The sequence below is a fragment of the Pogona vitticeps genome, chromosome 3 (assembly GCF_051106095.1).
Source record: "Pogona vitticeps strain Pit_001003342236 chromosome 3, PviZW2.1, whole genome shotgun sequence".
Lineage (NCBI taxonomy): Eukaryota > Metazoa > Chordata > Lepidosauria > Squamata > Agamidae > Pogona > Pogona vitticeps.
In genome coordinates this window covers 64565031-64588710 of record NC_135785.1, presented here as the reverse complement: position 1 = coordinate 64588710, position 23680 = coordinate 64565031, and the positions used below count along the sequence as shown (strand labels likewise).

The following is a 23680-nucleotide window of genomic DNA, read 5'->3' as shown; positions in this document are numbered from 1 at the left end:
AATGTACATGGCAACAGCAAGGTCACAGAGGGTAACATCGTAGCACAACTCCCAGTGTGTCAAGAAAGACCAATACAGTAAGAAAGAGGAGTGAGATCTCAACAGAGCATGGTTATCTTTGAAATGTTCTGTCAGCAGCTTTAGTTTTGCAGTAGAAAATTGACTCTATAGGGACAGAATATGGCTTCTATTTCAAAGAGTAGGATTCTAACCATATAGCCAGAGAAGCAGGAACAATTAGGCCTTTCTAATTTACATGGGGCAGAGTCTCTTATAAGTCCCCATCCAGAAATTTAGTAGCAATCCTATGAATTTCAATTTGGCATTTTTCAATAAATATATATATTGCAATGCCATCTTATTTCAACTACTCTCATTTTCTTTCTGCTTTTTTCTTTCCTTCTAATATATCTTTAGCTGGATCTAGCCAGTAGTGTTAGCCACTGAGGTATTGCATTACTGTAATGCAGTGTGTTTTAGATTTCCACACCTATACACCGTCACAGTCTGAAAAGGCTCAATGGAATTCACACATTTCCAAGATTTTCTAGGTCTGTAATTTTGCCCATCAGATTTCAGTATGAGATGTTTTCCTCAAGAGCTTACATGTCAAGGACCTTTCATACCTTTTAAAACAACAAACAGGTCAAACATATGACTCACGGAAGAGTTTTAGTCATTTGTAAAAACAATTGAAATAAAGATCATTCTTTAGTAATTCTGAAAAGCAATTTATTGACAGTCTAAGGGTTTTTTTTGTATGATAAAATATAAAACTTGAATTAAGCAACAGAAATATAGGTTAAACAAATAAACTGCAAAAACCTCTGGTCCAAGTTAAAACCTGTTTACACAGATATATTTTATTACCACAATATTTCTGTCGGTTAACCAGCCAGTGCAAAGTCCTATCACAAGATTTTGATCAAAACGAACACTGTTTATATATCCATAAACATAAAACTACTGAGAGTTTACATAAGGTGTACATGAAAAACAAATTACTTTTTAAAAAGACATCTTCATTGGTTGTAACCAAATTAAAGTGAGATACTAAGCATTAGCTGAATAGAAATTCCAATTACCTTAAACCCAACAAACATTGGCCCAAATCCTCTTGCCTAGTTACACTGGCATAATGCAAATGAAATAAATGGAGGCAAATTGTGTGATTCAGCATGCAACTCATAATGTCCACATTGATTTCTTGGGGCAATTTACCTCCAAAGACTGTGCCATTAGCACAAGAGGATTTTGGTCATTATTTTCCTAACATCTCAATGATACCCATGTTACAACAGCAAGGGCAGTATCACATTTGTGTCATTAAATCAGTGGTCCCCAACCTTGGGCCTCCAGATGTTCTTGGACTACAACTCCCAGAAGCCTTTACCACAACATCTGCTGGCCAGGATTTCTGGGAGTTGAAGTCCAGGAACATCTGGAGGCCCAAGGTTGGGGACCACTGCATTAAATCATCTACAGCACTGGTTCTTAACCTTGGGTTACTCAGGTATTTTTGGACTGCAACTCCCAGAAGCCTTCACCACCAGCCGTACTGGCTGCAGTTTCTGGGAGCTGCAGTTCAAAAACACCTGAGTAACAAAGGTTAAGAACCACTGATCTACAGTATAGGGCTCTACAGTCATTTTGGTAAAATACTTTGATACCAGGAGCTTAACTATGAAAAATAAAGGACCTTATCTACAAGGTTCATGAGTAAATCCCTTTCCATCTTTGCTACCACTTACCCTCCTTGCTTTCATTCTCTTATTGCTACCATCTGCACTACACCCTTTCCATTACTGTCACCCACATTTTGCTCATTTCCAGAGCTGAAGTTTCTCCTGTCCACTGTGAAGGGAAAAAACGGTTGTGCTAAATGGCATGAAGCTCTCCAAATAGCTTGCCAGGCCTGAAAGCTTGAGTCTGAGGGGCCTTCAAAGTGAGAAGGGTGTCCTGGCATTTGTCAGAGGCAGGCAATTCACTTTACCTAATGAGAAGCACAAGACTATGTCTGAACTTTTCTGAGGCAGGTAGGATCTGGGAAGGAATTAAAGGAATCATAACCAGTTTCTGGATATGACTATATACTGTAATTTCTCTCCATTATAAGACTAAATTCCTGGCCCAGCATGTACTTGTTTCCCAAGTGGTCTAATTAATTATATAATTGGAGTAAAAGATCACAATTGCAATAAAGATATTGGCTGAAAACCAGTAACAGAACTTACACCGAGAAATGCTAATAATATCATCAACTGTGGTGGTGTTTTGTAAATTAAAAATTTCCAGTTCCTCCACTGAGGGTCCTAAGGCTCCCTTAGAATTCTTTTCATCAAGAGGAAGTTATTGTTGGATGTAGATGTGGAGGAGGTGAAATTTTTTAATTTCCAAAAGTCACCAATATGGGGATAATTTGACTGGCAGGGACAATTGTTGGAAATTGAAGACTTCTCTCATCCTGCAGCCCCCCAACAGCTTCTCCTTGATGAAAGGGAATCAGAAATTTCAAGTGTATGAAAAATCATTACTGCTGAGGACATCATCAGTCTTTGATGGTGTAAGTAACACTACTGGATTTTCATCATATTCACACTCATCTCAAGTATTATACAATAGACTCTTGGAATGGAAGTGGATGAGTCTGAGGGAAGACAGGAGAAGCATCTGTGATTTTACCAACATGAAGATCTTCTAGAAAATATTCTGGTCATTGAAACAATTTTGGAATCCTCTTCAGTATTCAATTTCATACAACGTAGCCATAAATAAATACATTTTATCTTCTAACACAACACTTTTCACAATATTTCATTATACAGTACCATGATGTACCATGGAACATAGTAAAGTAACCATGGTTCAATATCTGACCCTTTTACTGATACATCAGCATTATAATACAACATTCATCTTCACTTTCAGATATTTCTTATTCTCCCAGTTACACAATTAAGAGGAAGCTTGTCATGCACAAAATAATCATTCGTCATAACAGATTTTATTAAATGAATAGCTTTCACATTCCACATAGATGGCTTTCTTAACCAGGTGACAGATTTGAATGAAGAGCTGGCGATAGATAGATAGATAGATAGATAGATAGATAGATAGATAGATAGATAGATAGATAGATAGATAGATAGATAGATAGATAGATAGATAGATAGATAGATAGATACCATTCTGTGCTGTTCAAATCTTTTAATTTTTTTATTATTTAAAATAATTACACTCTTACCAGCCTTATCAGATAAAAAGTAATGTTTTCACAGATTTCTTAATCCCCTCACAAATATGGTTTGTACTCAAAAATTTATTAGGCACATCTATATAGAAATGGAATGTTTTTTCTTTCACTTAATGCCTTCTGTAATAAATTATATCAAACTGAGTATTAAACAGTATTTACACCAGAGCAGAAGGATTTTTACCCATTTCACAGTCATTAAAGTCTGGTTGGGGTCACTCTCAAGGAAGCACTTCATTCAAATAGTTTTAGCAGTTGGTTACAGATGGCAGACACATTAGCGGTTATTGGATGCTAGATTTTTTATTGGCTATTCACACAGCAGTGCTTCAAAAATGGAGCATTCTGTTGGATAATCAAGAGCACTGTTCATTTGTTCATTCAGTCCTTTGTTTGTTTAAAACATTTGTTTATCATCTTTTTTCCCACCAGGATTCCCAAAACCATTTACAGTAGATTAAAAATATTAACAACTAGAAGCACTTAAAACTGGATTAAAAACATTATTTAAAAGCAGGCCTAGACATTGTCTAAAAAGTGGTTAAAAATAAAACAATCTTTTAGCCCTTCAGAACAATTTTAGCTGCCTGTAGGAAGCCCAACACTGATAGAGTCAGGAAACATCAACTCTGCATGTTGGTAGGGAAAAGCAATGTCTAAGAAAGAAAATAAAATCTAACCAACCATTTAATTCCAGCATACTTGCTGAATTTTTAAACAGCTATTCTCTTTCTGATGAGCACACATGACTCTACAGAAGGTTAATGGGAGTGTTGTGCTTTTATTCTATAGGGAATGAACACATTGTTCTAGTCAAATTCCTGTAAAATATGTCTTAACATTTAGCCTCCTAAATGTTTTCCTGGAGCCCATAAATGTCTGGGGGGGGGGGATATATTCTGAAGTTAAATCTAAGCCTCCAGAGAAGTAAACATATTGCAATAAACAAATACTGTCCAACTTTGGACAGCTCCTAGAAGTCAAACTTTTAAACAATCATTTCAAAAACGGATTTTGTACCATATTGTTCACTCAACCAACTCCAGTACCTTGATTAGAACTATCTAGTGTTTCAAAGGTACTGGATTAAAGATATCCATACAAAAACAAAAAGCAAAGAATAGAAAACAAAAATGCTGTGCTCTCTTAAAGATTGTTATATTTCAATGTGAGCTTTTGTAGATAAATATGTCTAAAGAAGTACATGTATCCACAAAACCTCACATCGAAATATAACAGTTTTTAAGAGACCACAACATTTTTGTTTTTTATTCTTTGATTGTTGTTTTAATCTGGATATGCTTGCACTTGGAAATTACTGGATATGTATCTTGTAGGTAATGTTCCCTCTAAACTGAGCAGCTGCACAGTACTGTGTTGGTGCCATGCACCCACAGCTAGTGTTAGGGTTCATTTGTTTCCAGTCATGGCCAGAACATTGTGTGCGCAGGGCAGGGTTTCCACTCAGTGCTGGTAGAAAATTAGAGGGTACATTGCCTGTAGACCATCCTGACCACTGCCATTGGTGTCAAAACTCCGGCTGCTTTTTGCTATGTAAAGCTTGGCATTCTTTTTCCTGCTGAAAATATGGACATGACATTGTGCAGCTATACCAGACCCTTTCCTCCATTTGTGAATCGTGGATACAAAAGCACAATATATTCCACATTCATAAATTGGAGGGTTTTTGAAAAACTGAATTCACTGGCTTTTTAAAATGGAACTTTACACATACATACACAACACACAAATCCAATCAGAAATTTTCCTGATATAGAATTACCCAGTGGTAGAGGATTCCAGAAGATGAGCCTATGATCTGCACTATGGTTACTGGGAGAAGACAGAAGCAAGAACTACTTGGATGTGGCCATAGTCCCTCTGTGCCAAAATATTTTGAAGGGCTCTTTTGGACTTAATGAAATGGTGAAACAAATGTGTGAGTAGGTACAACTCTTACAGTGTAGAAATATGCACACCCTTTGACCTCTTGGTTAAACTAACATTGTCATGCCTGCTTCATCAAATGCAGACTGGAAAGCTATGTTCCAATTGCCAGTCCCTTTTTTATTATTTTATTTTATTTTATTTTATTGAGTTAGGCAAGCTGAAGAAGAAAAGCTATATTGGGACAAAAGTTTTACAGACATATTGTGTGTATGTTTTCCAAAATATGTCCCTTTGCTTTCTGAAATTAAAAGAAAGGGAAAGGCTGGAGTTAGAACAGAATGTCACTGGAAAGCAAAGTCAAATTCATGCATACTATGTGAGAGAAAGAAAATGTAGAAAAGCAGGGACAACAATCAACTCATTTGAAATGTGATGTTGGAGAAGAACCTGATAAATACCACAGAAAGCCATAAAGGCAGAAAATAGGTGCTCAGTCAAATCAAGCCTGAACTTTCACTAGTACAAACATCAGTAAGCCGAGGCTACCCTACCATGCACATATGAGAATACAGAATTGACCAGAAAAGACAATGTTGCTGGGAAAGAGGGGAGGGCAGTAGGAAGAGAGGAAGATGAGGCAGAGCGTTTCAAAAGAGGAAGCCACTGTTGCTAGTTTGCAAGACCTGAGCAGAACTTGCTGGAAAATAAAATATTACTAAGAAGGGGGGCAGGAAGGAAGAAAGAACAACCTAACATGAGATGCTGTTGATTTGCAAGATCTGAGCAGAGTTGTTAATGATATGGCATTCTGGAAGCTCTTAACTAGAGATGGGCATGAACTGCCAGTTTGGCGGCTCATGCCAGTTTATTTGGAAGTTGAGTCATGGCACCTGGACTTCTTTCTTATTAGGCTGAAATGTTTCACTGCTCACACAAGTAGCTTCTTCAGCCTAAGGGGAATCTGAGGAGTCAGTAAAGAGTATGACCCAGCACAAGAGGGGCAATGGCTCAGGATCGCAATCTGCAGTGTTCCTTCATCTGAAGGACAAAGGAGACTTATTTGATGACCAAGGTGTACTCATTTTGGACTGAGAAGATAGATGGTTGAGAGAGAGGTCAGGGAGGCCATACAGGTGCATAGAGTTAGCAGGGGTGGAGGCCTTAGATACAATCTGTCTCCTATTTGTCATGCTGCCCTTTCATCCATTCCCAGAAAGATTAGGACCACACCAACCGGAAAGACCACTGTTAACGGCAGTTAACAACCCATTACAATGGGTGCAGAAGGACTGCAAAAGTGAGATTTTCATTCACCCCCAGTCCTTTGTCGTTCTAGTGAGCCTATTCAGACCCGGGAGAAGTGATATCAATGTAGAGGATATGTCAGGGATCTCCTACCAATTCTCCTCAGACTGAAGAAGCTACTTGGATGAGTAGTGAAACATTTCAACCTAATAAGAAAGAAGTCCAGTTGCCATGACTCAACTTCCAGATAACCTCACCTGGATGACTGAGAATCTTCACAGATATATTCCAGTTCATTCTTCAGATGAACAAGTATTCAACAGTTCCCAACCCCACGCACTCAGAGGGAGCAATCAGAGGAGGTGAGGCAGGGAAACCAGGGCACTATCTCTGATTTGGTACCACTGGAGGAGGCAGAGCTGGGAACTGCCAAACATCTGTTCATCTGAAGGACAAACCAGCACAAACCACTGAACCAATGGTTGATGCCAATCTCTAGTCAACATATATCAGAAGTGACCTGATGGCACATAACATCTTTGGAGTTTTTTTTCCTTAACTACCAGATAATTGTACAGTGAAAATATGGGTGGAATGGTTGGAACCATGACAAAATATAAGCACCAAAGCTCTAAACTGCTGGATAGTTCAGTGGTTGAGGTATCTGGCTGTGGATCCACAGGCTGGACATTTGATTTCCCACTGTGCCTCCGAGGTGGGGTTGGACTCAATGATCCATAGGGTCTCCTCCAACTCTGCAGTTCCTTTCATGTACATTTAGCTTGCTGTCAAATTGATTCTATGTGCATAATTGGATGTTATGGCTCTACTGAAAAGATAGAATTGATTCTCATTATTTGTTAAGAAAAGAAACACCAAAATGCCAGTAAAATGATAAATATGGTAAGATCAAATTTTTATTTGGGTTTCAATTGAAGTTAATTTATCATTGCCATTGAGCTAGATAAAAATTTGATTAAATATCTGAGACTAAAATAGATAAAACTTCCACCAGTATCTACAATGTAGACCTATACATCTACCCTGTTTCACACTGCATCACACTGCCTTCTGAGTTATCCAACAGGAAAAAAATGACATTCACACTGCAAAAATTTAATCAGGAATATATGGAGCAAAAAGAATTATTTGTGTAAAGCAAGCCTATGAATGTTGACCCAGAAGCAAATAAAGCATACTACCAAGCAAATGAGCTACATATATTCAAGACATTGTGATAATGCAAGGGAGTATAATGACTGTGAAGTTATGAAAGGCATTTTGCTGGGTGAGATTGAAGTCCATCTGGTCCAGCAATCTATCCCAACCAGGTATCTCCAGAAATGAAGAAGCAGAACATACAGATGACCTTCCTTTTCTATTCTTTCATGAAATTGGCATAAAGAGAAAGGGATTATCCAGAAAAAGATGGAATCTTTTACTAATATCTTCACTGCCACCGTAACTTTGGAGCAGGAGTAGCTTATTTTCCCAGAGATCTGGCACAGTCTACCCTTCCAGCAGAGAAACTGATTTTGTACACATCAGTCCGAATGACACAACAGTTCTAGAGTGCCTTTCAGGCAAATATGTGAGCTAAAAGAATATTTTAGACTTTCAGTAGAGTCACAATATCCCATGCATTATTTGCAAATGTTATTTACAATTCTCTGGAAGTCCCAAATATTTTATGTCCAGTATCTTCATTATGTTATGTCATATTTTGCGGGTAAACTACAGTATATGCTATTTCTATTATTTCTCACACACTGCTCTGGATTTCTAATTCAAGATGCAATTTGTTCCACTAGCCACCTTAAAATATTAGAGAGATTTTTAAACAGCTTTTATTCCTAAATTACCAAATATTGAAAGTACAATGACAGTTTGTGGTGATCATCACTATTACATTTAAGAGTAATAAAAATAGCCTCAATCTGCAAAGTCAATTAGTGTCAAACATAATTGCTGGAACTCATTACTCTAAGTCAAGCATGACAGCTTTACAATTACAGTAGGTATTTAGTTTAAACAAATGGTGTCCCAAAAGAAAACTAGCAATAAAAAGGCAGTAACAGAAAATCAAATTACCAGTCTGTATCTCTCATTTCACTCAGGTTAGCTGTACTGAGTTTCTACATTTGGAATTTACCATTTTTATTTTGCTCTGTTCTTGATTTGAAATTGCAATTCCATTTATTAAAACTGATTTCTGCTAACACATATTAGTGTTACTTTCATTTGTTTTCTAAAATAATATCAGCCAAACATTTTTGGAGTTTAACTGGTTATTTAAGTACAGTAAGGCTGCCATCTAGTGCTTGACTATCTTTTCCACTATTCTTTATGGAAAATCAAGTATAGTTCTACTTTCTTAATGTTGTATTTAAATATACATAATTACATACATGTTTTCTGTGCGACATGCACTTTTGAAAAGAGAATAATACACTCTTTAAGGAGTGTAAAAAGTATTCCAATAGCAATTATACAAGACTCTGTAACACTGAAATATCTTAATTGAACCAAACGCAACAACCTACTAGGGGGAAATAATCAGATGGTCTACTGCCATGATCAGGAGTGTTCCCAAGGTCATCCTGAATTGAATGTGCCCTTATATATTCCAGTATCTGCAGTTAACATTCTCTTTGGTTTTCCCCCAATTTGTACCCCTAGGTTGAACAAGTTTACTGTCTTCCACTGCCCCATCAAATCTTAGCCATGAATCATTGCACAAAGCAGAGTGCCTAGCCACTTCCTTATTCTTCTTCTCCTGGTAGCCAAGGAAAGAACCTTCCATATACACTAACTTTCAAAAACGACCTGTTTTACTGGGTGATACAAGCATATTACTCAACATGGGACCAATTTAAAATAAACAAGTTCTTTAGAAACTTAGTGCTGTCTTGGAAAACTGTCATGAAGTTGAATCTGTAATATTATTCTTGTACCTTTAGCTCCCCTACAACCCCCTCCCAGAAGGAAATAAAACTAAAGGAATTATCAGTGAACAGCCATTGAAGCAGAAGGGTGTGGGGAGCAATTGAGACAAAATAAAAAGTACTTCTTCACTCAGCACATAGTTAAACCACGGCATTTTGTACCACAAGATGTAGGGATGGCTGCCAATTTGGACAGCTTTATAGAGGGAATTTAAGAGTTTCATGGAGGCTGAGGTTATCAGTGTTAAGGATATTTAAAAACTTAGAAAGTATAAGGAAAAGGATGTGTGGGCTCCAAAGATTACTCATATGTAAGAGTAGCTAATACCTTTTATTTGACCACTAAAATTCATATAAATTGCAAGCTTTGTGGAGAAAACCCCACTTCAGTACAGAAAAATATGGGGACTTTTCAATGGTGCAATAAATGGTATTGCTCACTCTTGCATCTGTGTTAAAAAAAACCTCACTATATTCTTTTCAATGTATACATTCTCAGTTAGATGAGATATTTTGATACGAAAATTTCAAGGTCCATGAGATTCCTCACCTCTAAGCGAAAAGTGAATTTTAAAAAGCACTATTTTTTTCTCAAGAAGCAATCTGTAATTTGCTCATGCCTTGTGTAGATAATAAAGCTACTACCCTTTCTCTTGAACAAGCAAAGCACATGCACATACACATCATCCACAAAACGGTTGACTGTTAAAAAAAGATGTAAGCAACTGCTCCAATGCTTTTTAACTGTCTGTGTAATAAAGTAGAAGCCACTGCCATTTTGCATAATATATATTACTAGACATGACAGTAGTGTGATCCAAAATGATCCTTCTTATTTTTTTAAAATATCATTTCCAATAAGCCACGTAATGTGACATAAAACAGTGAGTATGGCATAGTGGATAAAGTGAGAGACTAGGACTCAACAGATGTGGGTTCACAACTCTATTGGGCCACAGAAATTCACCAGGGGATGGCAATAGTTAAGCCACTTCTTAAATATCTCACATACTATTAGGGACATGGTAATTCAGAAGTGACTTGACTGCACACAACAACAAAAAGAAAAGTTTAGAATAGCAAGAAGACAACTGAGGAACAGAGAATGTGACCACACCTTTATCTTCTGCACAAACACAAAGATCAAAACTACAGTTTATTTATTTATTTATTTGATTTTTATCCCACCTATCTGGACAACTCTCCTACTCTAGACAGCTTCCAATATACAATACTGTATACTACTCACTCACTTTCACAAGAAGGTTGTAGATATTTCATCTCACATAGTTTTGGAAATATAGTCACACCTCAAGCTTTGAGCAATGGCCAGGGTACAGATTTAGAATGGAAGGAAAACAAAGCCATGGGGTTTGCTAACATAGACCCCAGACATAGATCTGGCATCATTATAGGATGCAGAAATCCAGAACCCTTTGAAATGTATCCCTGAAACCTTGTAGCTTGAGAGAATACCCTCTAGGCCAGAATCCCCGGAGGAACACTTACTCTTGCCGCAAGGTTTTTCTCCCATCTGGCAGAAAGGTAACATCATACCCAGCTGGTCTTAGCTGAAGAACAATGAAGTAAAAAATTCTAGACGTTATTAGTTGCTTTTTAAACACTCCTGTCTACCTCATGTGAGGTATGGCCTGGGTTAAGTAGCTATGCTTAACCAGCACAAAAATTAAAAGTTCATGTAAGCTAAATACTTTATTGTAGCAAGATGTTCTCTTGGAGTTATTCAAGGCCCTGCTGCTCCAGTATAACTGTACCCACTACCAACTGGTTTTCACTATGCCTTCTTTAATGGCTAACATCTGGGCATCCCCTTCTTCCCCTGCAGGCTCTTGGCTATAGCCTGGAATCATATTTACAAGACCATGACTATGACTCCAGAGAAATATTTGCTTTGTCCAGGGATAACTTGACCAAGGTCACACAGTTTTTTGTTTCTTAATCAGATATAGAGTTTAGCAGGTCACAATTTGAACTAGAAATATATTTGCAAATCTAAATTGTCAGAAGTTGGGGTAAAGTCTACATTTCTGAGAGGAGACAGCAAAGAAATGTATCTGAAAAAAAACACTGACCTTGTTTTGAAATTTCCAACTATATATTTTGTCATAGATACTATATTTTTAGAACAGGTGTCCAATACATCATATGTCATGGTAACATATTATTCCTTCTGTTCTCCTTTCTTACTCAAAAGAATGTCCTGTTTTAGTTAGCTTCCTTAATAATTATAACTTGAACATTTTCCCTGAAATGTGACAATTGATGATGTTGCAGTCTTAACATTCAATATAAATATGAATTGTTAAAACCATAATGGTTCCATCATATCCAACCAATTTGACTCCATCCATTAAAACTGTATGTTTCTGCATTTTATTCACTTATACGCAGGAGTGCAGATTCTGAAACCATACAAGCTGTAGATGCTGATAGATAAGGCATTAATCCAAAAATTTGGATGCCTCATTTATGCAGGCTTCCTCAACAGCCATCATTTAAAACAAAGGAAAAGCAAATGCACTGTGACCAATTCTACATTTGCAGCTGAACTTGCTCATAAAACTATAATTTCTCTCTACTTGGAACTCATGTTTATGTGCTAAATCAACATGTTCACTAAATTAATGTTGGCTTAAAACAAAATGGATTGAGATATGTGATGTGGATGTAGCATACATTTTATACAGGCACTGAAGAATATTTAGTTTGTGTCTGTAGCACTCAATGTAATGGAGAAAAATGAATAGCATTCATTCTGCCACAGTAATACACTCTTGTAGTACACTTTCGTACTTCCATCCCTAATATAAAGCTAATATTGAATACTACCTTCAATTAACTTTATTTAGCAGTGGCATGTAGAGATAAGATTTTTGGATTTTTTTGGAGTACAAATCTCTTAATTCTCTATTCTAGGAAAAAGGTCTAAACTGGAAAGTTTTGACGTCTGGGTCAACCTAGCTTCCTTTGCAGAAAGAAAACTCACAGCTAGAACTGGGCCAAGAAGAGGAGGCTTGGGCTTACCTCGCCCTTCCAGTTTAGGCCTTTCTTCCAGGTGAGCCATATTTAGGTGTCTGTAAGGTATTCGTCATTTAGAAGCCCCAGAATGGAGAATTACAGGAACTGCAGTCCAAAAAAAAAATTCCAAAAACCCTATCCCTAGTGACAGGTATGCCAGACTATCATAATAACAATAAACTATTTTCAATTTCTTAGAATATATAACTAGTCTTCAGTATACAACAGATCTTTAGTCGCCATGTTAACCAAGAGGAACATGTATTTTCATTATAGAACTATCAGTTTTGAAAGGGGTTATTTATGTAGATGAAAAATTGACTATTTATAACTGATTTTTATTTCAAAATACTCATCTGGTAATAATAAATCCAAATACTCAACCTCATATTCCTGAGGATGTTTTAAAGCATGCAGTTGGTGGGGGGAATTGTGCAGTTGGAAACTGACAGATACAGTATGTAGTTGGAGAAATGGATGGGGAAACAGATTATATGTATCTGCTTATTAAGAACTTACATCACAGGTGGTATCATGTAATACACTCTATTTAAGGGCTAGGAAGTGCTTGGTTTCCCTGCATAAATTATACTGCCCAAATCATATTGAAACTATTTCTTCTTTTTCACTGGATGCTCTTTTTCCTCACCTTCATCAGTAGTGAAAGTCTGGAGGCCTTATTGACTGCAGTGTAACAAACATTAAAGTAACCAAAGTAACTGAAATATTTCTGTTTGGATTTTGCAGAGAAGATCCGCTACGGAATTTATGCTAGTGGAAGATCTGCCTTTAAAAAAAAAAAAAACAAGCTGCTATTCCTATTATAGTCATATGTCATAAATATAGAAAAACAAACTTGTTATGAAGAATACCATTATCCTCCATGTGAAGAAGCAATGTACTGTCACCTCTATGTTTATATTTTGCGATCCCTATAGTCTTTGAGTAACCCAGGGCAGTAAGATCAGAACCCTAACAGCTTAGGACAGAACTGTTTTTCAGCACAGCATCTGTAGCTGACACTTTTTCCATGTGCTATTTTGGACAGAGATCAGATTCCCTGTTGATTTGCTACAACAGGGGAAGTGATGGGCCCAGTAGCCCTCTCACAAGCTCCTTGAAGGATCATAGCCTGGAAGACTGGTTTTCAGAATAAAATTATAGTAGAAGCATGCAATTATTAATATCTACATGATATACTATATTTTTGTTCATGTGATATTCTTGAAATACATTATACTTTCAAGAATGATTTGAATTTAGATTTAGATAGATATATGTGAAACACACATTCCTTTATGGCATACATATTTTGTAGTAAAATATGAGCACTTCACTTTGTGGAAAAAATAAACAGTTCTAAGTACAACTGATTAAGATATCTGAGTCTGCCACCAAGAATTCTTCACACCAACTCACTAAATTTCCTAACAATGTACTTCCTATTATTCCACTTAAGATTTACAGCTTTAAATTGAATCTCATTAATTATACTTTTCTACAATGTTGGAAAATTCACTCTTAAATGTCTCCAATATGATGTTTTCTCATAGCAATTACTTATTCATCAATTCTATAAACAAATATTTTGTTGTATGTATTTCATTCCCTTTCATTTCTCATTTAGGAGCAATGCTGTCTCCTCACTGAGAAGAAAAAGAACTGATCAGAAGTAATACAAAACCACTCCACATGCATCTATCCAGTCATGTATATACAAATATTTCACAAACTGTGAAGTCAAATGTGTTAGAACAGTTGAGAATTTACAATGAATGTATTCCTATTCATTATCTCCTCAACTATTAATGGTATTCTAATTCATTCCATTTCCCCACCCTTGGTATTGCAAGAATAGTTCATGGCCTGCAGAAAACAAAGAAAATAACAGTCTGATATCTTTGCTGATGTGTTTCTACATATTCACACATATGATAAATCATAAAGAAGGCTCAAAGTATTTGCAGATGTTAAGCAAAATGGCTGCCATGGTGTATACTGCTGATTTCCACAGATTTTTGAAACAACTCTGACTGCAAGTAAGATACAAATGAAAATCTGCATGTATTTAGGAGTCAAATATCAAATTGGCTCTTTTAATATAACAAAGGTTAGATGAAGTACAAGCAAAGATCGATAAAAGAAACTCAACAATAATGCTAACAGCAATTTTCATTGTGAATTTAGTGGAAAATTTTAACTTGTTAATAAGAACACAATTCTTTCTAACCATAACACAATGCTGATTAAAGCTTCCGTGACTTTTTGTGGAAAGGCTGGCCTAAGAACAGACTAGCTGAAAGAAACAGACAGAGGGGGACACCCAGTCTCTAGCAGTTTCAATTCTATTTTGAATAACATGGGCTTACTGCTTTGTATAATTATACTTTTCTGTAAATATCTGAAATAGTCATTTTCAGAGCCAGTAGCATTGGGAGGGACAGTTCAATGACTTCCCTTGTTCTAATGACTGATGTTGGGAAAGTGTGAAGGCAAGAGGGACGACAGAGGACAAGTTGGTTGGACAGTGTCATCAAAGATACCAACATGAATTTGACCAAACTCTGGGAGGCAATGAAAAGCAGGAGGGCCTGGCATACCCTGGTCCATGGGTAACCAAGAGTCAGACATCAGTTAACGACTAAACAACAACAACAACAACAACAACAACAACAACAACAACAACAACAACAACAACAACAACAACAACAACAACAACAACTGTTCCAGAAAGTCCAGGATGCTTGGCTCTGCATGGAAGAAACACATAGATGAAAACACAATCTTCTCCCACAAAATTTGATGCAGAACTGTGATTTTTAAAACTTCCAGTAAGACTTTTATTCTTCCAACTTAAAAAATCTAAATATATATTTGCAGGGGGTAGGGGTGGGGACAGTATCTACTCTACTCTCATCACTGGTTTTAACTCAAAAAGAATTACTACTATAGAAACCAAGCATGCTTTCTAACCTTCTGTCATTAGGCAACTGAACTACAAAATGGTAGGTATGGTCCTACATTAAGCTGAATGGAGCTGAAATTGAGAAATCTGATAAGGAACCAGCACAACGCACTTTGTCTCCTATTTCATTACTCATATTAAGTCTGAATGGATTTTATTTTGTCATATTAATTAGAAATTCATAACCGGACACTAGGTTCTATTAAATGTTACTAGATTACTGAGGCAGAGGATCACTATTGAAGAAATTCCACTCACCACCATGGTAATATGAGCAAAAGAGTAGGAAAAAAACCAGTGTTTTTTAATGTATTTGCAAAGGCTTTCACGGCCGGAATCTAATGGTTGTTGTGGGTTTTTCGGGCTCTTTGGCCGTGTTGTAGGAAGAACAACCTTCAGAACACGACCAAAGAATCCAAAAAACCCACAACAACCATTAGTGTTACTTAACTTTGAAATCATTCCTGAGCATGACACATTGCAAAACAGCTCAGCAAGGGTACAGTAAAGGATTACCCTGAACTCAGTAATAACTTGCTTGACTCCCTGCCACCCTGGAATGCCATATAACCTGTCCTCTTCCTAGTATGAATTTCAAGATGTTTAACTGAGTATTTAGGTAGACCCAAAGAAGGAGTGGTGGCTGCTGGGACCACAGCAGAGAGGAATAGGAGAAGGGTATGTAAATATGCTCAGATTACAGGCCTGTGTGACACTCTGTATGACACTCGAACAATAACGTCAGAACACTATAAAATTTTACCTCGCTAGTTTGATTCTGTTGTGGTCCATTACAACTGACATTTATCTCTGAAAGGGTCGATCTGTGTGACCCATATACCACTCATGTCAGTCATATTGAAGTGTTTCTGGGCATCAAGGTATGAGTCATTCAAACCATTGTTTCATTCATAGTGAAGTATTCTAGAAAAGGTTCCTTCTAAACTGGGTGTGTGTGCCTCTGCCTTCCTACACCCCCTCTTCCCCCTCTACGCAACAATTGCATTACGTTCCAGTCGCAATGGAACCCTGCATGCGCAGGGGTGGAGTCATGTGTGTGCGTAGGAGCAAAGTCATGCGTAAGAGAGGCACAGCCTTGCTCAACGGAGCTGAAAGTTAGAGGGTACATTGATTCTAGACATCCACATCTTTTTTGTTCTACCTTTTCCAAGCAGGAAAATTGTTCAACACCCGCTTGCCTATTTCCATAAGCTTTATCCACCTACAAAACTTCTACATTCCATAAGAAGAAGATGAAGAAAAGGAAGCCAAAAGTATTAACAACACAGTTGCCCAGAAATCAGTCTTACAGCTATGGAAAGCTGTAAGAAGGAATGTTTAAACAGAAATCCAGTCTTGCAGTTATGAAAAGCAGTAGGCATGACTGCCATCAAAAATTCTTACATTTATGAAAAGTTGTAAACAGAAGTACATGTAAAAGATATACTGTAAAGGCAAAATATAAGGCACATTCAAAAAGCAGAGTGGATATTTCTTTATATATCAATGCTCTTAAAAGTAAAATATATGAAAATAAAATACATTTCTTAACCTTTAAGCATCTTCACACTCAAAAGAAAATTATTTAACTATGTTCTCACCAGGTCAAGCCACCCAGGTGTTAGGAAACCAAGGCTTCAATGCACCACACTTACCTGAGAATAAATCCCATTGTATACAGTGATATTAAGTGAGTAAATATGCTAAAGGATTGCAAGCAGATCTTCTTATCAAGGAAACAGTAAGTATTCTTATACTCAACGCTGCTTGAGAAGAAGAAAGAGAACTTGCGGTACAATGAACCTGACTAAATTGGTCCACTAAAGTCTCTCTTTTTTAATCTGAAAGAAGTGGACACCTTAAGAAAAGTGTATTTTGGATACTTAAATTCACTATCCATGCTTACTCCTAATTGGCTCCTTCTAACGTCTGATCAGTCTAGCATAAAATGGATTTTGGCACTTTACTGCTTCTTACACTCATGTCTGAACAGGAAGCTAGAAAAGATGGGTGCTTGTTGGTCTGCACTAAAATTCTCTCTTTTGTTTTGGCTTTTCCTTTTCCTTTGCAGTTTATTTTTATTTATTTATTTACAATATTTTTTAGCCACACCATTGCCAGTGGCTTCTGGGCGGCGTACAACATTAAAACTTAAAAACATTAAAAACATTTTAAAGGACAATATAAAATAGCATATATTAAAATAATTCTTAAAACATTAAAATTAATAAGTTCTGCTGCTCATATGGCCAGCTAGGGAATATTGTTTAATTGAAATGCTGGCTGAACAGAAAGGTCTTTGCCTGGCACCGAAAAGCCAAGAGTGTTGGAGCCAGGCGGATCTCTCTAGGGAGGGCATTCCAAAGTTGGGGGGCAACAGCCGAGAAGGCCCTATTTTGACATGCCATCCCCCTCACCTCTTTCAGGGATGGCACCTTCAGAAGGGCCTCCTGGCCTGATCTTAGAGGACGGGCAGCTCATATTGAAGAAGGTGGTCCTTTAGGTAACCAGGTCCTAAGCCGTTTAGGGCTTTATATGTCAAAGTAAGCACTTTGAATTGGGCCCGAGCAGCAACCGGCAGCCAGTGTAAATTTTTCAGAACCGGCGTGATATGAATCCGTGCGGCAGCACCACTTACCAGCCGCGCAGCCCGGTTCTGTGCCAGTTGCAGTCGTCGGACCGTCTTCAAAGGCTGCCCCACGTATAGCGCATTGCAGTAGTCCAGTCTGGTTGTTACCAGTGCATGAGTGACTGCTGCCAGGCTCCGCTCATCCAGGTAAGGGCAAAGTTGATATATTCTCCGCAGCTGTAAGAAGGCACCCCTGGACACCGAGTCCACCTGAGCTTCCAAGGTCAGACTGGGGTCAAGGAGCACCCCAAGCTGCGGACCCTATCCTTTAGGGGGAGTGTAATCCCATCTAAGGTAGGGAAATGGCCCTTTAACGTATCTGGTGGGGCCCCTACCAGCAGCACTTCAGACTTGTCTGGATTGAGCCTCAGTTTATTGACCCTCATCCAGACCATTATCAAGTCCAGGCACGAGTTCACCTGGATTGGTAGAGAATGAGAGGTAGAGCTGGGTGTCGTCAGCATATTGCTGACTCCTCAGCCCAAACCTCCTAACGACCTCCCCCAGTGGTTTCATGTAGATATTGAACAGCATGGGGGGCAGTATAGAGCCCTGAGGAACCCCATGACGCAACCACCATGGGTCAGAGCTACTGTCCCCCAGCACCACCTTCTGGACTCGATCAGCCAGGTAGGAGCAGAACCACTGTAAAACAGTGCCTCCGATTCCCATCCCAGCCAGTGTGTCCAGAAGGACACCATGGTTGATGGTGTCGAAAACCACTGAGAGGTCCAGGAGAATCAACAGGGATGCATTACCCCTGTTTTTCTCCCGGCAAAGGTCATCAAACAGGGCGACCAAGGCAGTTTCTGTCCCATAACCCGGCCTGAAACCCGATTGAAATGGATTTAGATAATCCGCTTCATCCAGGAGAGCCTGGAGCTGCTCAGCCACCACACGTTTCAACATCTTGCCCAGACAAGGGAGGTTTGCTATTGGACGATAGTTGTTCACTAGACCTTGATCCAGATTAGGTTTTTTTAGGAGTGGGCGAATCACTGCCTCCTTTAATGGGGCAGGAACCACTCCCTCTCTTAATGAGGAGTTGACGACCTCCAGGATCCAGGTGCAAACTCCCCTGGCAGATTTCTTTATTAGCCATGATGGGCAAGAGTTGAGTTGTGTAGTGGTGGCACAAACCAATCCAAGCACCCTGTCTACATCCTCAGGTCGCAACAACTGCAACTCATCCAATAAATTATGACATAAGTCCGGAGCACTGGACACAACCAAGGGCTCTGCATCAACAGTGCAGTCCAAATCTTTGCGAATCTGAGCAATTTTTCCCTCAAAGTGTGTAACAAATTCGTTACAGCGAGCCACTGAGGAGTCCAGGACCTCCACCGAACCATTAGGTTGAAGAAGGTCCCGAACCACTCGAAATAGCTCTGCTGGACGACACACCGAGGAAGCAATACAGCTGGAGAAATACTGGCATTTCGCCAGCCATATTGCCACAGAGTAGTTCAACTTGTTTCAATGACTTTAACATAATCATGTATAGGAGCACACCTTTCCACTACAGTAGACTTTTTCATAATTTCCCCCCTTTTCCCAGGACATAGATGCCAGTCTTCTTGTTCAAGCGGCAGTGTGTCTTATCAAAGGAATATGTGGCTAAGAGGATGGTAAAAGCTACATACATTTTATCCTGGCATAAAACCATATGAATTGCTTCAAACAACTTTCTCTGTTTTTCTTTGTTACTTTCAGTGGTGTTGATGTTGGTGCAAAAAACCAACTTTTTCCTGACACTGTGTAGAAAAATACATGTACTTCATTCTGTCTGTGGCAACCTCTTTATTCTGCTTCTGTTGATTCCATCTTCTGTCCCAGTAATCTCAGCCACCATTGACTATTTCCTTTACACTCCTTGTTGCTGCTTTTAAATCAATCAGGAAGGTAGTATCACCTTCACTTTACATTAAAGTAGGCTATTTCAACACACTTTAGATGACACTGGGAAATATGGCCTACTGTTATAAGACACTGTCAAGTTTCCCACAGTGTATCTATATTTCAGGCACCAGATTTCTACTGCCTACACACCAGAATCACCAACTACAGAAAATAATTTATCATGCAATTCCAGATCACTTACTAACACTATGGACCAAAATTCTACTGATCCTAGGAATCAAACAGATTAGCAGTCCACTATCATTGCCCATTCTAAAGGAAGGTTTCTCACATGTCTTCTGTTTGAGCAACTCATTCCTGATAGAAGTCACTAGACTGGTATCTGGCCTTGCCTCCTAGTCTATACTATATCTGCTTTCTTCACAGTTGTAGTCTGAATCTTAGGAGCCAGGTACTCTTGTTCACAAAAGTTACTGCAATCACAGATCAATTCATCATTAAAATCAAAGGGAGGAAGCTTTGGGTAAAAAGCTTTGGGCTTGGGCCCTGGATACCTGAAGGATCGCCTCCTTCCATATGAGCCAACCCGGCAGTGAAGATCTAGCCAGGGGGCCCTTTTGAAAGAGCCATTCCTTAAGGAGGTAAGAGGGATGGCTTGTAGACAAAGGGCCTTTTCAGAAGCTGCCCCCAGACTATGGAGTGCCCTCCCGACTGAGATTTGTCTGGCGCCAACACTGATGACATTTCGGCGCCAGGTCAAAACCTTCCTGTTCCAGAAGGCTTTTAATTGAAATAATATTAGCTGTGGGTCCGACGGCAATTTTTATTTATATTTTAATTGCATTTTAATTGCTCTGAATTTTTATTGCATTTTAAATGTTGTAAGCTGCCCAGAGACCTTTGGGTAGTGTGGGCGGCATATAAATGAAATAAATAAATAAATAAATCTGTCTGATTTCTTCCCTGTTTTTTTCACTATAGAAGTGGGACTGTGCCTATACAAATGTCATTATCTTCCAAGGACGCCTATTAGAATACAATGTAAAATAATTGGGTAGAACATGTTCGCTCATATAATCATATTGAAAAATTATTCATGGATAAATTTCATAATTGTACCATACAGATATAATTTCCAATTTTATCTCTTTTTTCCCCAGACAATTCCTTATAGGACACACAATGTGTCCTACATATCGTAGAACAGCTGTGAATGTTTCAGACGACTGAATTATAAGTGAGTTCTCATTTCAGTGTTGAAATGGAAACAAAGAATCTAAGTATCCTGCAGTCTTTAAATACTTCAAAAACAAAGCAGTTCCCTATTAGATAAATGACATCTATTTTGAGAATTCCACCATTAAGGTGCCTGCATTAAGCTCAATGTACCTTTCTACTGCAGTTCAAGCACTTTATGAACACAACAGCCATCTAATTAACAAAGCAAAACTACAGAATATAAATGTATACAAAAACTGCCATATTTATCTACAGCATATCTTCATTATGAAAGAGTAAAAATTCCAGCTGGGACCAGCAATAACATTTTGGCTGTTCTGTTTGTATTATTAGATTTTACTACTGCCATCTTTCAAATGTTTTATAGGCAGCTTTGCAGCTACATAAAATAATACACATTGGTCTGATTCATTAAACTTCACTTAATTAGCATTTTTACACAGGTGCGCAGATTTATTTGTATGTGAATTTCACACACACCCATTTGAATTGTGTATCAAACTTTAAGTGAAATCAACACTACTGATATCAATCTGTCAATAATAACTACTCATATAACAAAGAAAAGGAACATCTAGAAATTTAAAATAATATTATTATTTTATAAATCTGATATGGTGTCCTAGGTAGCAGTAAACAAACATGAACTCCCATGTATGCATGGAATCATATGAATTTATTTCACAGGGAATTGGGAGTAAAGGGCTAAGATACGGAGTCTTCTTGTTACTTGTTGTTTTCACCTCTCCCAGGAGTTTCAGAACAGTGTACACGAGCTGTTAACTTAATCCTCACAACCATTCTGTTATATTGGTTAGTCAGAAAGAAGCAACTCTCCTGCTGCACAACTCCCTGGTGAAGCAGGAATAACATCACGCATAGCAGCAAACGGTGTCTAATTAACATGTTTCTCCTTTATTTTTGGGTTGTGAGGAACAGGAAAACAGCCAGAGTCTGGTTTACACAAAGCTTACCTATACAGTTTAGCAAGAATTCAAAGCCACAGACAAATTCAAGGAAACATGATACTACTTTAATATATATGCAAATAAAGACTATTCTCATCAAATAGTCCTCCATAGACAATGTTTTCAAAATATTTTTAAGTGTGGCACAAGCTTGAAGTTTTTTAAATCCAAAAGGGAAAAGCCATTGGAGAGATTCTGACTGGAAACTTTTAACAACCAAGCAAGTCATACTCTTTATGTATTAACCTCCCTATGATTTTTGTTATCTCTTCTTGTTGCTGCTATCAATTTCAGACCTTTACACTAGTCAGTTTCAAACAGATACATTCAGTCCCATGAACTGACTAACACAAAAGGTGAAATTTACAAGTGTAACGAAGAGAAAGGCACAAGCAGGCAAGATTGCTCAGGAATTTGGACATAAAATTCATGTGAAGGTAAAAAACAAAAGCAGAAGAAAACAGTGGTCAACATTTGTCCTACTGCTGCTCCAAGAAATCTCATTGTGGTCATGGAGGAAATCCTCACTAAGAGAAAATGTCAAAAATCACTGGGATTGAAAAAAATGCTGAATATGTGTTACTGTTGAAATATGAAACTGTGCAACCGAGCATGTATATACATTATATGTACAAGAATGATTGAGTTGTATGTATATTGGAACTTATGCAAACAATCAAATTATGCCTGACATTAGCCAATGGATGTTAAGAGGTTTAACTGCCAGATAGATAAAACAGAGACTAGACTGTTATTATTCTGGTAGTTGTCTGTTAAGATATGTTTGCTATGGTTGTCTATTATGAGTCTGCTTGTACTGTTGTTCTGATCATTTGTCTTTTACTATGTTTGATAAGGAAGATAATATGAAATCATTACAGTTCTGTCAAGCACAAGTCTATACCAAGTACAAACGCTTCAATCACTGTTTATTCTACATATATGTCATACAGTAATGTTCTTCAAGTTTTTACCTTGACCAAATGAATATTATTTCAATTATAGACAAGCACAAAGGAGAATACCATCCATACAAGTTTTTTTAAATATATTATGCTTGAACTGCTGAATATAAACTCTCATATATTCAACAGTTACATCCCCTCTTGTGTCTATTGTGCTGTGTGTAATCTTATACATTTTCTTGTAATATGTTCCACCATTTATTAATTTAAAAAACAAACACATATATGTCTTGTTTTCAGATACAGCACTGTATACTTTCATTAACTAATAAATTATTAGATGGCATGCATTATTAGATGACATGCAGCATCAGTTAAACGTGAAGTATGAACATGCTGCAGATTATTTAATGGGCAACATCAGAGGATTATATAAAATTTAGAAATACTCACAGTAACATGTTCCCCTGAGTGGATTACCAAGGTATCTGTTTTCAGAGTCACAACTGTGGAAAAAAGAAAGACAAGAAGAAATAACAAATGGGCATTTACCAGACAGTTATAAAGTACGTATCTTGCTTCATTTTTTTCATTTTATCTTTCCTTTTTTTTCTAATTTATGGAATCTGGCATCGCTTCACAAGCAAGCAGGCATATCTTTTGTCAGTGAAAGGAAGGGATGATGAAGAGAAAGAGAGATAAAGAGGGAGTAACAGAAAGAGAAAGCGCCTCTGGCCATATC

General features: G+C 37.7%; 1 protein-coding gene across 2 annotated transcripts in view; it reads right to left on the bottom strand.

The window, feature by feature from the left end:
• ATRNL1 (attractin like 1) overlaps positions 1–23680 on the bottom strand; it is a 695100-nt gene that overhangs the window by 435132 nt on the left and 236288 nt on the right. For both annotated transcript variants that reach the window (XM_020779948.3, XM_078389598.1), the window contains exon 21: positions 23392–23444. In XM_020779948.3, the coding sequence (XP_020635607.2) occupies positions 23392–23444 (53 nt within the window). The remainder of the gene's footprint in view (positions 1–23391; positions 23445–23680) is intronic.